The 17,663-nt window shown below is 46.8% G+C and overlaps 1 protein-coding gene across 1 annotated transcript; it reads right to left on the reverse strand.

Annotated features, from left to right (window-relative positions):
• Window positions 1-65: 65 nt before the first annotated feature.
• LOC308471746 (E3 ubiquitin-protein ligase TRIM58-like) lies at window positions 66-13,000 on the reverse strand (the record flags this gene model as incomplete). The annotated part of the gene is made up of 7 exons (XM_080996001.1): window positions 66-2,113; window positions 3,544-3,650; window positions 6,133-6,155; window positions 8,116-8,346; window positions 11,127-11,222; window positions 12,612-12,661; window positions 12,754-13,000. The coding sequence occupies 7 exons, from the start codon at window positions 12,998-13,000 to the stop codon at window positions 1,533-1,535; spliced, it is 1,335 nt and encodes a 444-aa protein (XP_080852127.1). The 3' UTR covers window positions 66-1,532.
• Between the last annotated feature and the right edge of the window lie 4,663 nt (window positions 13,001-17,663).

Raw genomic sequence — 17,663 nt, forward strand, 5'->3', positions numbered from 1 at the left:
CAAAAACTAGGTGCGTCTTGTGGTCTGTTGCGTCTTATAGAGCGCAAAATACGGTAAGTTGGAATGAAGATGCAGGAGGCTTTTAATCTCAGGGCTGTGGGTTCAAGCCCCACGTTGGGCAAAAGATTCCTGCATCGCAGGGGGTTGAGCTAGATGACCCTTGTGGTCCCTTCCAGCACTAAAAAATTATGATTTTATAAAGCAACTTTACCAAGAAGATTCATGATAAGGGTTTAATTTTAATTTAATCATTTTTTCAATACAAACAACAACCACAAAAGACACATACAACAAAAACCATAATAACACAATTTGACAATTCAGATTTAAACACTGATATACCTAGGACTACACCTTTTTAACAAAATTTCCCCACCTCTCCTCCCCCTACTTCCCAGCACTGTCTGCCTTATCGCTTAAATATTCCTTCCAGATTTCTTCATATTTATCCATTGATGATAAGGGTTTTATTATTATACAGAGAATAAGGTAGAATCAAGTCTTTATTATTATTATTATTATGAAATAAATGTATATACTGCCCTATGCCTGCAGGTGATCATCACCATCATTTTATTTGTATGCCACCTTTCCATAGTTAAAACAATGCTCAAGGTGGCTTAAAACATTTCAAGATTTACATAATTACCAACATAACAAAAAAAGTCATAAGCAGTAACTAAAACACATCAAAAAGTACACAACCAAATGGAAAACAATTTCCACATGAATCATAAAATCTAAAACTAAGAATACAGCATTAATATCAATCACAATTTGAAATGACATACATAAAAAATAAAAGCAATTTGAAAAAACAGAAACTCGGCCCTCTCTGCCCAGCAGCAGCAGCCCCAAGCCAGGTGGAGAGAAGCAGGGCAGGGCCCTTCAGGTCTACAGTGGTACCTCGGGTTAAGAACTTAATTTGTTCCGGAGGTCCGTTCTTAACCTGAAACTGTTCTTAACCTGAAGCACCACTTTAGCCAATGGGGCCTCCTGTTGCCGCAGCGCCGCCATTGTGCAATTTCTGCTCTCATCCTAAAGCAAAGTTCTTAACCCAAGGTACTATTTCTGGGTGAGCGGAGTCTGTAACCTGAGGTACCACTGTATAGGGAAGCTGTTCATTCTCACCACACTGAAAACTCAAAGTGGGGGATGATTATATTTAGAAGTAGTTGGATCTTCATAAATGGATTTTCAAGACAAATTTGCTACGGATTTTTCTCCTAAGCGTGCAAGTTGTCTGGAGGGGAGAGGGGACAAAAAAGCTTATCTTAAATCTTGCCACTAGAAAGGAAAGCGGAAATGGATGGGGGCTGTTTCGGCTTTCAAAACACGGCCCCTGAGTTCGGAGTCTAGAGGGACCGTTTCTCCTGTCAAAAGTGAGGGACAATAATTAGGGGGGCTGCAACAGTGGGGCAGCCTACCTGTCAATCAGGACAGAGGTGAAGACAGGAGGGGATGTCTAGGGCAGCTGGCAAGCTGGCAATGGCTGCCTCTAACTGAATCAACATGAATGACATGGGTCTAGTTTAGTGCAGAGGTTTTTTGCTCTTTCTTGCTTTTGGGCCTGGGCAGATAAGCAAGGGGTGGGCCCCCTTTGCCCCTTTCCGTTGGCGGCTGGGGCTAAAGAAGGGCCGGAGGGGGCCACAGAAGGTCCCGATGTACGTGTAGATGTGGGTTCTCTCGGTCACATTGTAAAAGGAAACTTCCCCTTCGGAATAGTCCAGGAAAACTCCCACCCGCTTTGGCCTTGTGTTCACGGGAAGCAGCGTAGGGCAGGAAATCAAGGCCTTGTACTGGTCTCCCTTCCGAAGCCACAGCCTCCAGTACCCACTTAGCGGGGAGAAAATGATTCGCTGCCCCTTCCTGCTCACCGATTCCCTACAAACCCCCAGGTCCCATTCTGGGCTGTCTCCCACTTCCACCTCCCAGTAGTGTCTCCCGGAGGTGAACACCTCGGAGCCCAGAACGAGGACATAGGTGTCAAATCTCTCTGTGTTGTTGTCATCCTGAGGCTGCAGCTGCCAGGATCCTCTGTATTCCACGCTTTTCCTGTCTGTGGAGAGCAGAAGACTTGGGTGCGCTGTGGTTGGATCCAGAGACACGTCCACTAGAGGGTGGAGAGAGAGAGAGATAGGAAAAGGGGACAGGGGACAGGCACAAAACCCGTAACAAGAACTGCTGGATACGATCCTAAGGGGTCTTCTACTCCAGCCCCAAACCCTAAACCTGGTGCCCTCCATCTGCTGTTTAGGCTTCCTCTATTTATTTATTTTGGGACGCGGGTGGCGCTGTGGTCTAAACCGCTGAGCCTCTTAGGCTTGCCGATCAGAAGGTCGGTTGCTCGGTCCCTGCTCCTGCCAACCTAGCAGTTCGAAAGCACGTCAAAGTGCAAGTAGATAAATAGGTACCGCTCCGGCGGGAAGGTAAATGGTGTTTCCGTGCGCTGCTCTGGTTCGTCAGAAGCAGCTTAGTCATTCTGGCCACATGACCTGGAAAAACTGTCTGCGGACAAATGTTGGCTCCCTCAGCCAGTAAAGCGAGATGAGCGCCGCAACCCCAGAGTCGTTTGCGACTGGACATAACTGTCAAGGGGTCCTTTACCTTTTATATATTTATTTATTTTATCATTACACACACACACAAACAGACACACACACACACACACACACACACATTTATTTTATCATTACACACACACACACACACATATATATATACACACACACACACACACAGTGGTACCTTAGGATGCAACGGGATCTGTTCCGGAGCCCTGTTCGCATCCTGAATGGAACGTAAGATGCGACGGCGCGTCTGCGCGTTGCATTTTGCCGCTTCCGCACATGCGCGTGATACCATTTTGAGCGTCTGCACATGCGCAAGCGACAAAACCCGGAAGTAACGCACTCTGTTACTTCCGGGTTGCCGCGGAGCACAACCCGAAAGCGCTCAACCTGAAGCACATTCAACCCAAGGTATGGCTATATCTCAACATATTCTCCAAGGAACTCAAGGTTGTGTATGTGGTTCTCCTTGCCCTCGCCATTTTATCCTCGCAGCAACCCTGTGCGTAGGTTTTAGGCGGCGAGCTGGTGACTGGGCCAAGGCCACCCATTGAGCTTCAGGGCCAAGCAAGGATTGGAACCCCTGGTCTCCCAGGACCTACGGTAGTCTGACACTCTGGACACTACACTGGCTAATGTACTGCTCCATACCATTTATCCCTGGTCATTGGTTTTGCTGGGTATGGCTGATGGGAGTTGTAGTTCAAAGCATCTGGATGGCACCAGGTTTTTTTTTGGGGGGGGGAATCTGATTTAGCCCATCTAGTTCAGTTTTGTCTACACAACGGCTGGGGAACCTGTGCCCCCCCCGCCCCCAATGCCATTGGGTCCAAATGGCTCCAGCCAACAAGGCCAATGAGCAGGGATGTTGGAAGCTGTAGCCCATCTAGAGGCCCACCAACTCCCCCATCCTTTCACTAAAGCAAATGGGAATGTATCTTGAGTGAAAATCCAAGCACTGGTGTGCGCGTACCTTTGAATTTTGTTAAGATCTGAATAATGTCAAGGCAAGGAATGTTGTAAACGTTCTTCAGTTCAGTAGGAACGACTTGCGGTTCGAACAGGGTCACGTTTTCCGCCCTACACAAAAGGATAATCATTTCATTTATCTATGCATTTCCCGTCTATGAGGCTAATGGGGAGGTGGTGCAGAGAGTGTTCTAAAGTAATTAGGAGGAACTCGTGGGCAGCGGTGGACTTTGGGCTTTCCCATTTCAGTGGCGCCCTGCGTGACACTAAACATCGCCCCTCCCCTTCACTATCAACACCATTGTTGCGACAACCACACCCAGTCTGGCTATACTGGCTGTGCTACCCTAAAACCGCCTCTGCTGTGGGCGCCAGGCGTCGTTGGACTACGACTCCCATAACTCCTGGTGGTTGGCCATGATGGCTGGGACTGATGGGAGCTGGAGTCCAGCAATACCTGGAGGGTGACAGGTTCACCATCCCTGGTCTAAAGTAAATTCAAAACACATTTCCCATTTCCTCTCTCCTTTTCCTTTCTTACTGCGTCTTTCTCTCTCCCCCCCCCCCCCGTTCCCCCGCCTTTTCATAGCTGTTTTCGTTTCTCGTTTTTTAATTTACATTAGTTTCCTATATCTTAACCGTATTGCGAGAAACTTCAATAAAAACCAAAGTAAATTCAAAATGCCATATTGTTGTATTGCAGGAATTTATGTATAGGTTGGGGGGTGGTGGTTGCCCCTCCAGCAGATATCATGCACAAGCAGCCCACTACCAAAATCAGCACAATCACTTTTGTGACTTTTGTGATTTATCCCCACAAAACACTTCGTAACAGTTTCTTCCTATCTATTCAAAGGGCCTTTGCTGCATGATACCAAATGTAACAATTCACTGATAAATGTATCTATGTACTGACTCACAGGGAAAACTTCAGAAATTCATATAGACATGTGAGCTCAGCTACTCAGCAGCCCCTCTGCCTGAGTGATAATTCCTGGCATCCTGATACCTGAGTGCTAGACAGGTAGCCATTCCAGAAATAACAAACCCAGATGAAGACAAAAGGGTGTGATTAACTTGGCTGGGAAACAGGGAAATGTAAATATCTCTTTTGTTACACTTGATGGGTGTTTGGTGGAGGGCAAGGAGAACCATGGGGCAGGGTCCAGGATGCTCAGATTACTGCCACCAGACCTCCCCTTTCATGATGTAACCGTGATGTAACCGTGATGTAGTTTGGGGTGTGCATAACATGGGGATTAGCAACTAATAAAAGTTTGGGGGCTCTTTTGTTCAGGGCTTCCATCTTGTTCCACCTTGTGCAGGTGGGAGTCCTGTCGCGACAGTCTTCAATAAAGACCAAACCTACTGGCTGCTGTTTTGCTCTGGTATTCCCGGCTGGTGTCCTTGTTTTTTGTCCAAGGGAGCCCTCAGATTTCTCCCCTAACAGTTGTTAACTGCGAAATGCAGAGAGGGGAAACCGTTCTTTTTGTGCAATCAGTGCACAATGGTCTGCCCCGTGAATCGCGTTCCTTCTGAAGAATACCAAGGGGGGAAAGAGGGATTGTATGATGATAGCGGGAGAAGAAATATTGCAGGTCTGAGGAACCTGGGACCCTCCGGATCTTGCTGAACTGCAGTTCCCATCACCCCTGATCATTGAGCATGATGGCTGCGACCGACAGGAGTCATCTGAAGGGTCACAGGTTCTCTACACCTGGTATATTTGAAGAAGAGAAGAAGAGTTTGAATTTGATATCCCGCTTTATCTCTACCCTAAGGAGTCTCAAAGCGGCTAACATTCTCCTTTCCCTTCCTCCCCTACAACAAACACTCTGTGAGGTGAGTGGGGCTGAGAGACTTCAGAGAAGTGTGACTGGCCCAAGGTCACCCAGCAGCTGCATGTGGAGGAGCGGAGACGCGAACCCGGTTCCCCAGATTACGAGACCACCACTCTTAACCACTACACCACACTGGGGCCCTTGGTGACCAAGCTGAGAAACTCATGGGAGTGGGGGAAGAGAGAGGGCAAGGAGCTGACAGGGTGACCCTAATCCCTGCAAAGGTCCCTACCGATTTCTGCATCCGGTTGCGCAATGTCAGCCCTGCCCCAAACAATTACTGGGGAGCGGGGTGGGAGCTGAGAATTAGGAAGCCATCAGACTGCAAAGCAGAGGGAGACAACAGAAGCATTGCCTCTGCTCAAGGACCAGCTTGCCTTTGGCTCCCTCAAATGTCGCCTTGTAGGCTGTGATGCCATCAAGCTGCCGGAACTGTTTCCTATCCCTGCTGCTTATGGTAAGAAATGAAACTTTAAGCCCCCTCTTCCCTCCCCATCCCTTTTTCCTTGTGTGTCGTGTCTTTTAAATTGTAAGCTTGAGGGCAGAGGCTGTCCGAATGCGGATGATTGTAAGCCACTCTAGAAGCCTTTTCGGCTAAAGAGTGGAGTAAAAATAAATGCTTTAAATAAATCAGTTAGAGGAAAGGGCTCGGATTCTACACCTAGAAGCCAGACTTTGTGGCTTGATTACTGTGTTACATTTCTGCCGGATATTTCAAACCTTTTAATTGGAAAGCAAACTGACATGCTTACCTTGCTAACACATTCTCCACATCCTGGGCAACCGGAAAATGAAGAGAGAAATAAGTGGCTATTATTTTCTTTTTGTAAAAAAAAAAAAAAAAAAAAAAAAAAAAGGTTGAATACTTTTAAAAGTATACCTCATCTATTTTCTGAAATCAGCCTGGCTAGTTTTGAAATAGCCTATGCACTTTATTTTCATGGTCACCTCCCTGGGCCTGGCTAAAGATGAATTCAACAAGCCCAACGGAACCAGTTTGTTATTTGTCCAATGCCATCAATGTCATCTGTTTACTTGCACGCCACTTTCCCACAAAATTGTGGTATTCAACTTTGCGTAAACCAATACAAACAAGCCAATCTAATTTAACAGCTTAAAACTAAGCAAGAGAAATGATCATGCCTAACACGGAAACAAATATGTACTATACAAAACATCTCCACTCTCCAGATGATGCATTTTTTATCTCCAATAGTTTGAACTGAGAACTCGGGGTTCGTTCACACTTTGGTTTGTCCCAGGATCTGAGTGGTTTTGTGCTTATCCCACTCTTCCTAGGCACGGATCCAAGCGGTTTAGCAGTTGCCCTGCCGCTTTAATCAGAAGGGGTTCTTTCTATTTAGCTCTTTAGTGCTAAATAGGAACAAAGGGCAATCTGTTGAAAACCTGATTGTTGTTTGTTCCGATTCAGCGCTAAAGATCAGATTTCCCAGGAGAAAGCAGCGCTGCAAAGGGAAGTGTGGGTAACCCCCAGGTCTTCAAACATCCACTACTGCAAAATTTTCAGTTCTTGGTGTTTAGTTGTGTTTTTATATTCTGCTGGAAGCTGCCCAAAGTGGCTTGGATGGGTGGGTTATACATATATTACTATTACTATTACTACTACTACTATGCAAATGCTCTACCACTGAGTTTTGTGGTCCTTCCCCATAAGAGGCAGCAATTAAATTTAAAATAACCTTTGTAAAAATAAAAACCAGCAGCTTTTCTTTTAGGAATTATAGGGACAGAACTACCTAAAATGTATCGAAACTTATTCATGTATGCTACTACAGTGGCAAGAATGTTACTTGCCCCAAAATGGAAAGAAGCAGAAGTCCCAGTAAAGGAAGAATGAATACAAAAGCTTATGGAATACAGTGGACACTCGGGTTGCAAACGTGATCCATGCGGGATGCACGCTTGCAACCCGCAGCGGCGTGTCTGTGCACGCGCGGGTTGCAATTTGGCGCTTCTGCACATGCACAAAGCGCGATTTAGCACTTCTGCGCATGCGCGACCACTGAAACCCAGAAGTAACCCATTCCAGTACTTCCGGGTTTCAGTGCGTCTGTAACCCAAAAAAACGCAACCTGAAGCATCTGTAACCTGAGGTATGACTGTATACAGAAATGGAGAAACTTATCGGATAATAAGAAATCAAGATAACATTTTTTTTAAAAAATTAAAAATGGAAATGGTTTGTTGAATATTTACAGATAAATTATAAAAAGATAAAAATATTGGAAGGATTATTGTAGCAACCAGCAGTTTTAGAAGAGTATATATTTTTTAAAGAAGATGAATAAATGAGCAAATTAAGTTAACTTGGATATGCAGAAAATATTAAAAACAAATTTAAGGAATTGCAGAATGAGGGGGAAGGAAGTCAACTTTTGAAATGTCAAAATGAGTGCAAAATTAGTGAAATGTATAAACTTGAAAAGTTGTGTGTGTGTGTGTGTGTGACATACATTTCAAACTGAAAAAAAGAGGTAACAATTAAAGGTTTGTTGAACTCACACAAGCAGGAAACCCAACATTTACTCACAAACCCTTTTGGTTTCAGTGGGGCTGCCTCCCAGATACCCTGCATAGCTCAATTGGTAGATCATGAGACTCTCAATCTCAAGGTCGTGGGTTGGGCAAAACATTCCTGCAATACAGGGGGTTGGGCTAGATGACCCTCGCGGTCCCTGCCACGTCTACAAATCTGATTCTATGCCTCGTCTCACCTTCAAAAGTTCAGCAGGCGCCTTCTGGCTCTTCGACTTGATCTCCTTAACCAGCTTAATCAGTGAGGAGTTTTGCTTTGAGAGTTGGGTTAAATTCCTATCCAGCCTCTTCAGGGTCTGCCTCTCCTCTGCCTTCAGCCTCTGCAAGAGTTCCTCCTCTTCTTCAACCAGGAAGTTGTACAGCTTTGCAAACTCGCTCTCCACCCGCTCCTTCTGACTGTGCACCTTGTCCTTCATCAGCAAGGAAAGATGAAGAGAGAGAGATTCAGCAGCACTTCCAGCTATTGGCTCCGGGGTTAAGAATGTCAGAAGAGTTAAGAAGAAGAAGAAGTCCCAGCAAAAGAAGAATGGATACAAAAACTTACGGAATATGCAGAAATGGCGAAACTTACCGGGAAAATGAAAAAAAGCAAGGATCCCCATACCTACGGGACCGCCTCTCCCGGTATGCCCCACGGAGGATCTTAAGGTCCATAAATAGCAACACCCTAGTGGTCCCGGGCCCTAAGGAAGTCAGATTAGCCTCAGCCAGAGCCAGGGCCTTTTCCACACTGGCTCCGGCCTGGTGGAACGCTCTGTCTCATGAGACCAGGGCCCTGCAGGATCTGATTTCTTTCCGCAGGGCCTGTAAGACAGAGTTGCTCCGCCTGGCCTTTGGCTTGGAGTCAATTTGATTCCCTCCCCCCCTTTCTTTTTTCCTTTCTCCTCCTGTGATGAACTCCCGCTTGGGGACTTCCCTGGCTTTTTTCTGGCCCATGTAGGACCAGCCTTGGTGAAGACTTGACGTTTTCATCCCCCAAAAAGTTTTTGAGTTTCTGCTGAAATTCAGCTGCATTTTAACATTGTTTTAATGTTGTATTTTAATCTTGTTTTTTCAGTTGTATTTCAATCAATTGCTTTATACCTGGTGTTAGCCGCCCTGAGACTGGTCTTGGCTGGGGAGGGCAGGGTATAAATAAAATTTATTATTATTTATTATTATTATAACAAAATTTTTATAAAAGAATGGAAATAGTTTCTGGAATATTTACAAACAAACTATAAACAGATAAGAACATTGGCAGGATCATTGTAATAACCTGCAGTTTTATAAGAGTATATAAAGTAGGTGAATAAAGTAGGTGGATATGCAGAAAATATTAAAAACAAATTTGTTGAAAATCAGTGAAATGTATAAACTTGATTGATTGTAAAATTGTATGATTGTAATGATTGTAAGATTATTGAATGATTGTAAAATTATTGAAATGTGCAAAACTGAAAATCATAAATATTATATACATAAGAAGAGACTGCTGGATCAGGCTAACAGCCCACCTAGGCCAGGATCCTGCTCTCATAGTGGGGAACCAGATGCCTGAGGGAAACTTGTATACAGGACCTGAGTACAAGAGCCTCCTAAGCTTTCCAGCAACTGGTATCCTGGAAGTAGAGCATAGCCATTGTGGCTAATAGCTCCTGATAGGATTGTGATGGCCAGTTGCAAAGGAGAACTGCCTGGGCTGTGTGGGTTCTTCTGCATCCACTAATCAGCCCTATCAGCCTCTCAATGGACAGGGATGCAAGTGGCGCTGTAGTCTAAACCACTGAGCCTCTTGGGCTTGCCGACTGGAAGGTCGGCGGTTCGAATCCCCGCGACGGGGTGAGCTTCCGTTGCTCTGCCCCAGTTCCTGCCAACCTAGCAGTTTGAAAGCACACCAGTGCAACTAGATACAGTAAATAGGTACCACTGTGGCAGGAGGGTAGACAGCGTTTCCATGTGCTGCTCTGGTTTCTGTCACTGTGTCCTGTTGTGCCAGAAGCGGTTTAGTCCTGCTGGCCACATGACCCAGAAAGCTGTCTGTGGACAAACGTCAGCTCCCTCGGCCTGAAAAGCGAGATGAGCACCCAACCCCATAGTCGCCTTTGACTGGACTTAACCGTCCAGGGGGACCTTTACCTTTTTTCAGCTATGGACAGGGCTGCCAACACTGCTTTCCCTGAAGCAATTGTCTCATTCTCTCTAATGCAGTGCCAAATTAAACCCGGTGGAGGCCCCTAGGCAGTCGAAATCTCGGGGGGGCCCGTCGCAAATTATCTGCTAACTTTTTAATTTTATTTTACCCATTATATTACGCAATATTATTTTGATCCACTGTTGTGGGGCCCCTAGGCCGGTGTCTGCTTTGTCTATTTGGTAATCTGGCATTGCTCTAACAGCAGGGCCATCCCTACCTGCTGTCTCCAAAGGGGCTGTTTTCAGAAAAGCCCTCGGGGAACCGGTGTGTGCCTGTACCCCGTGGTGGCTGATGCTCATTGAGGCTGGCAGGGAGCCCAAAAGTCTGTCCCACCAGAACCAAGGACAGAGCCAACTCATTTTTGTGTTGTTCCCACCCTCCTCTTCCTGCTCCCCATGAAGTTCTGCAAAGATAAATACGGAGACTAAGGAGGAGGAGGGTTTCAGACAGCGCCACCTGTGCCCTACGGCAGGAGGAAATCTTTGGAGGCTTGTAAACTTGTAAACTTAAAAAGCAGAGACATCACCTTGCCAACAAAGGTCCGTATAGTTAAAGCTATGGTTTTCCCAGTAGTGATGTATGGAAGTGAGAGCTGGACCATAAAGAAGGCTGATCGCCGAAGAAGTGATGCTTTTGAATTATGGTGCTGGAGGAGACTCTTGAGAGTCCCATGGACTGCAAGAAGATCAAACCTCTCCGTTCTGAAGGAAATCAGCCCTGAGTGCTCACTGGAAGGACAGATAGTGAAGCTGAGGCTCCAATACTTTGGCCACCTCACGAGAAGAGAAGACTCCCTGGAAAAGACCCTGATGCTGGGAAAGATGGAGGGCACAAGGAGAAGGGGATGACAGAGGACAAGATGGTTGGACAGTGTTCTCGAAACTACCAGCATGAGTTTGACCAAACTGCGGGAGGCAATGGAAGACAGGAGTGCCTGGCGTGCTCTGGTCCATGGGGTCACAAAGAGTCGGACACGACTAAATGACTAAACAACAACACAAACTTGGCACCTGCCTTCCACGCAGCTGTTTTCTTCCCTTCCTTGTATTTCTGCTCCAAAGACTCTTCCAGTTGTCGAGTGAGCAAAGATACGGCGTGCTGCAGCTTCCCCTGGCAGGAAAATGGGAAGAGAATTACAAGCAAATCAGGTTTGTTTATTCCGCCTTGGTTTTCCCCAAGCCAATTCTATTCAGTCTTTTCAGCCCAGTTCCCCACTTCCAGAGAACCCTGGCAGCTTAATTCGTAGCTCAGCAAAGGCTGTGTACGCACCATACATTTAAAGCACACACACCCCTACACAAAAACCATGGGAACTGTATTTTGCCCCACAGAGCTACAGTTCCCAGCACCCTGAACACACCAGGGTTCTTTGGGGGAACCCATGCGCCTTAAATGTTTGGTGTACGCAGCCTCAGTTGGTACCAACTACTCAGCCCATTGGTATGGCATTGGCAAAGTGACTTGCAGATTTCCACCCATCAAGCTGAGCAACTGAACTGCTCCAGAGCTACTTTGTGTGACCTAGGCGACAAACTCAAATGAGAATCAGTCCCATTGAACTCAATGGGGCTGGCTTTTTGTGTGTGTGTGTGTGTGTGTGTGTGTGTGTGTGTATACACAGTGGTATCTCAGGTTAAGTACTTAATTTGTTCCGGAGGTCCGTTCTTAACCTGAAACTGTTCTTAACCTGAAGCACCACTTTAGCTAATGGGGCCTCCCGCTGCTACCGCGCCGCCGGAGCACGATTTCTGGTCTCATCTTGAAGCAAAGTTCTTAACCTGAGGTAATATTTCTGGGTTAGCAGAGTCTGTAACCTGAAGCGTATGTAACCTGAAGCGTATGTAACCTGAGGTACCACTGTGTGTGTGTGTGTGTGTGTATTTTTATATATGATAACACTGTTATTTTTAACACCACAACATACCACGCTTTCCCCCCAAATGCACCTTATAACACGGACAAATACATTAAGGGTGGCCTGAGCTACTGGCATTCTCCAGAACTGAATTTAATAACCTCACTCACTATTCAGTGAGTCAAACCATTGGTCAGCACTGCCTACACCAACTAGCAGTAGCTCTCCAGGCTTGCAGACAGGGCTATCTGCCAGCCCTACCTGGAGACGCCCTGTATTAAACCTGGAACAAAGCAGATTCTCTGCCACGGAGCTACACCCCTTTCCCCTCAAGGTCTGTTTCAGAGGCTTTTTCCCCAGCTGCCAGCGGACGAGGCGCCATTAGGCAGGTGTTCAACTAGAGACGGGGCCTTTCCTGTGGTGGCACCCTGCTCTCGGAACACTGTCTCCGGCACAGCCGAAAGGAAAACGCAGCCTTATTCCCTAACTTCTATGAATGTCTGAGGGATTTTCTCATTTTAGTTGGATGTTCCATTCGGTTTTGATGCTGCGTTTGCTGCCTCAGATATTTACAACTACAGAAGGGCAGGCTGGGAAGGGAAGGGACGCAATGGGACTGTAGGAAGGAAGGGGAAAAACCCCACCTGGTATTCCTGGCCAGCATCTTCAACAGGCACCACAGAGAGACATGAACCTCAGAGGCCTTGCAGCTCTTGCATAGGAGAGCCTTGTCCTTCGTGCAGAACCATGTCAGGTCTTCTTGGTGCTCCTCACATAGACTCTGACATTCCTCCTCTTCCACGGTTCGTCTCTCCTGCTCTCCTTTCTCCTCCCCGTCTCCTCCTTTCTCTTCCCCATCCTTCGGGGAAGGCCCGCTGGCTGCAGCCTCCCTCTTCATGCGAGAAAAACAGAAGCGGCATAATTTCTGCCCTGCGACGACCACGGCAGTTTTGTAGGGCCCCTGGCATAGGGCACAGACAGGCCTCTGGGGTTTGGGCTTGAAGGCCGGTTTCGAAGCAGGAGCGTCAGCCATCTCTCCCTTCTAAGAAGCGCAGGTTGCTTAGGTTTCGTTTCCCTTGCTCGAAGAATCCCTTCAGAACTGAAAGCGCAGCTGCTGGATCTTCTCGCAGCTGGGCTCTGTGCCAGGGCAAGATAGTGCCATGTGGCAGAAAGGCACTGCTAGGGAAGCGTGCCAAGAGTGGACCCAAGTCCACTGTGCAAAGTTCAGCACAGAGGCTTTTGCTCAGAGTGGCATTTGACGCATTTACAGGCACACAGTGACAAGCTGCTGGGAGCAAGAATCCAGAATATAACAGATCTACCACAAGGCAGGGTTATTATCAGGGCTTTTTCTTAGCCGGAACTTGTTGGAGCCAGAGGTGTAGGAAGGTGGGTGCTGGGGGGGTGGGGGGGTTCGGTCCGTCCCGGATGTCATCCCTGAGGGGGTGACAAAATGGCGCACCATGGGGGCGGGACCTGGCCTGCAGCGCGCCCGAGTCACACGTCTCTCCTGGGAGTGACGCAGTGGCTTGGGGTCCTGCACTGCCCAAAATGTCAGCGTGGGGCTTGCGTCCACCAGGTGGACTCCATGGGCAGCTTGTAGCGATGCCCCTGTGCGTGGATCTCTGCCACTCCAGGTGCCAGAGCAGCTAGCTATGCCCCTGGCTGGAGCTCAGCTCTGGCACCTCTCAGGTAGGCACTGTTGCCATTCTAGAAAAACAGCAGTGGTTATTACCACTACTTATAAAATTTGTATACTACCTTCCATCAACAGATCATCTTCTGAGGCCCTCCTTCGTGTGCCTCCTCCTTGAAAGGAGAGCTTACGTATGGTCTTTGTTAAGCATCTATTGAGCAATACCTCAAGCACCGCCTCTTTCCATATGAATCTACCCGGATCCTGAGGTCATCTTCTGAGGCCCTCCTTTGTGTGCCTCTTCCTTGAGAGGTCCCGAGCGTGGCAAGACGAGAACAGGGCCTTCTCTGCAGTGGCTCCCCGCCTGTGAAATGCTCTCCCCAGGGAAGTTCGCCTGGTGCCTTCACTACACACCTTTAGGCGCCAGGCAAACACGTTCCTTTTTAACCAGGCCTTTGGTTGATCTGTCTGACATCCAATACCCTTTTAAAATGTGGCTCTTTTCTGGGGGGATGTTATTGGGTTGACCATTAGGTCCAGTCGCAGACGACTCTGGGGTTGTGGCGCTCATCTCGCTTTACTGGCCAAGGGAGCCGGCGTACAGCTTCCAGGTCATGTGGCCAGCATGACTAAGCCACTTCTGGCGAACCAGAGCAGCGCACGGAAACACTTTTTACCTTCCCACTGGAGCGGTACCTATTTATCTACTTGCACAGAATCCTTTCACAGAGTCTAAGACAACGATTTCAACCACTACTATGCTATAAGATCCACTATCCTGTAATATTACATATGAGCCTGTTCTACTGATGAAGCCTAGGATGGCGAAACAAGGCTAATATTCCAGAAATCCTTGTCTTAGACTCCGTGAAAGGATTCTGTGGAACCGTAACAACCCTTCATGTGGATTATTGGACTCTATGAACAAACAGGTGGAATAGACACTTATACATGTATGGACCTTGTGCATGAACTGACTATAGAATGAGCTGATCTCCTGGGTCTTCTGCTTTTTTCGCTGAACTTTATGAAACTTCTGTTGAAATCTACAATTTGATACAATGAATAGTACAGTGGTACACACGCTTCAGGTTACAGACTGCTAACCCAGAAATAGTACCTCGGGTTAAGAACTTTGCTTCAGGATGAGAACAGAAAGCGTGCTCCGGCGGCGCGGCAGCAGTAGGAGGCCCCATTAGATAAAGTGGTGCTTCAGGTTAAGAACAGTTTCAGGTTAAGAACGGACCTCCGGAACGAATTAAGTTCTTAACCTGAGGTACCACTGTAAACCTTCTTTATTCAAAAGTACAGCCGGTTACGTCTTGTGTGTTTATTGAGTAAGTTTCACGTAACCATACTTTTGTTGTTCTCCTAGAATAAATATGCAGAGGAACTTAACAGATAAAGAATGGATAAGGTGAACACGAAGGCACCTCCATGGTCAGAGGAGGTAGAGCTTCTGAATATTAACTTCTGGAAACCACAGGAGGGGAGAGGGGTCTTGGGCTCAGGTCTTGCCTGGCGGTTTCCCAAAGGCATCTGGGAGGCAACAGTGAGAACAGGATGCTGGCCTAGATGGGCCATTGGCCTGATCCAGTCTGCTCTTCTTGTGTTCTTAGAATACTGAAACATTACTGTGTACATTCATGAACACAACTAAGAACGTTTTGCTTAGTCCCAAGGAATTCCAGGTACGCGGCTGCTGGTGTAATAATATATTGTGTTGTCATGTCGAAATCTCAGCTTCCATCTCAGAGATGGAAAGGAGATAAAGTCTCTACCAGATCAAGTTGATGGATTATGCCAAAATGGCCAAAATGACCGGAAGAATCAGAGATCAGGAAGACCAAAATTTTAATAAGGAACGGGGGAAATTCATAACTTATCTTAAAAACGTTAAAATCGTTCATAGGATTGGAATATCACTTGTAGTTTAATGGTGAATTTTGGACACAATGGAGAGGTAAAAGATTTTGAATTATCATAAGAGGTGCAGGAGGAAATGATTAACAATAGGATCCACAAAGGAGAGGTGGGAAGTCTAAGAAATTCCTTGGAATCAAGTTTTTGTGTGGCAAGTTGGGCATGTGACTGTAAATCTGTAATTTGAAAAACCAAATATATATATATATATAAAAAGAAGTCTCAGTTTATCTGCCTGCGTGCTTCATCCGCAAATGTTGCATTTGTACAGATCAAATCCTTCCTCAAGCGTTCAGCGGTAGAAGCGACCTAAGTCGATGACCGCGTGCTGCGTATTCCACATTCTGCGATGGCAACATCCGCTCACAGCCATCTCTTGGAAGCTGAGATAGCTGAGTTGTTAAGAGCATGAGACTCTTAATCACAGGGTCGCGGGTTCGAGTCCTGCATTGGGCAAAAAAAAAATCCTGCACTGCAGGAAGTTGGACTAGATAACCAGGGGGTGGTCCCTTCCCATTCTGTAATTCTAGGATTCCAGGATATGATCAGTTCTCATTTTCTGCTTCGCTGAGAAATCGCCCTAAGGCTACGCCATTCTCCCATGGGAAAGTGCTAGTTCAGTGACCTAACCTCTGCTTTACACAGCAAGGAAAATGGCACTCACAGACTCTCAGCCATCGCGACTGATGGAAGCTGGGAGCACAACATCTGCAAGGCCACACCTTCTCTGCACTCGGCTGCAGACCAGGTGTGGGGAGCTACTGGCCTTCCCAGTTGTGGCTGAACCACAGCTCCCATCATCCCTGGCCATTGGCCGTGCTTGCTGAGGCTGATGGGAGTTGTAGTTCGACAATATCCGGAGGGCCCACCGTCCTCCATAACGTGATAGATGCACCAACGATCTCAACATACAGGAGGAACAAGAGCAACAACACCTCACAGGCAGGGGGTACCGTGCAATGTCTTGTGCAATTTGCGCACATGTGCCAGGCTTTCCCCCTGCCTGTGCCAATTCTGATGGGAAAAAGAAACCCGGAGGTTTTTCCTTCAAGTTTGTATCCAAAGCTAGCAGGTACAGTGGTACCTCGGTTTTCGAGTGTCTCGGAAGCCAAACGTTTCAGTTTTCAAAACACCGAAAACCCGAAAGTCCCGTATTTTTCGCTCTATAAGACGCACCAGACCACAAGACGCACCTAGTTTTTGGAGGAGGAAACCAAGAAAAAAAATATTCTGAATCTCAGAAGCCAGAACAGCAAGAGGGATCGCTGCACAGTGAAAGCAGCAATCCCTCTTGCTGTTCTAGCTTCTGGGATAGCTGCGCAGCCTGCATTCGCTCCATAAGACGCACATACATTTCCCCTTACTTTTTAGGAGGGAAAAAGTGAGTCTTATAGAGCAAAAAATATGGTAAGTGCTTCCGTTTTCAAACGCACCTTGGAAGTTGAACGGCTTCCGCTGTGTGCATGTTATTTTTTTCAGTTTTCTGCAGACCGCCCTTTGTGCCTTGGTTTTCAAACGTTTTGGAAGTCAAACGGTCTTCCGGAATGGATTACGTTTGAGAACTGAGGTACCACTGTATTTTTTTGTCTGTCGGTGAAAAGCCACGTGTGAGTTTCCTCCTAGCAGTAAGACTCAAAGGTTAAGTGCCCTTGGCAATACGGTCTGAAGGCACAAGACACAGGTGAGAACTCTGTTAAAACCGATCAGGTTAGGGGTCTGAGCAGCCCTGGCATAGAAACCTTCCACACATCACCATGAGGTTTACCACGGAAGGAATCGGGTCATAAATTAAATCTACTATGTATTTTGGAAAGCTGCTAATTTGTTAAGCATTTGGACGCCTGTGAAGATACTGTAACAAAACGTTGATTTCTGTGAAGGAGCAAGTTTTTGCCTCTGTTGGGATACAATCGGATGCCATTTTGAATCAAGACAGCCGACTGAACCTTCCAGAAGTGCCCTGATTTTAGCCACATTTTGCAGGATCGTTCCTGAAATCAAGGAGCAGATTTTTGTCCACGTTAAGATACAACTGAGCGCAATTTTGAATCAAGGTGGCAGGTGGAACCTTTCAAACCTGCTCTGATTTTTACCACCGATTTGAATCTTGTACTGATTTTTTTCTGTTTCCCAGAAT

The sequence above is a fragment of the Podarcis pityusensis genome, assembly GCF_964106645.2.
Source record: "Podarcis pityusensis genome assembly, chromosome: 2".
NCBI lineage: Eukaryota > Metazoa > Chordata > Lepidosauria > Squamata > Lacertidae > Podarcis > Podarcis pityusensis.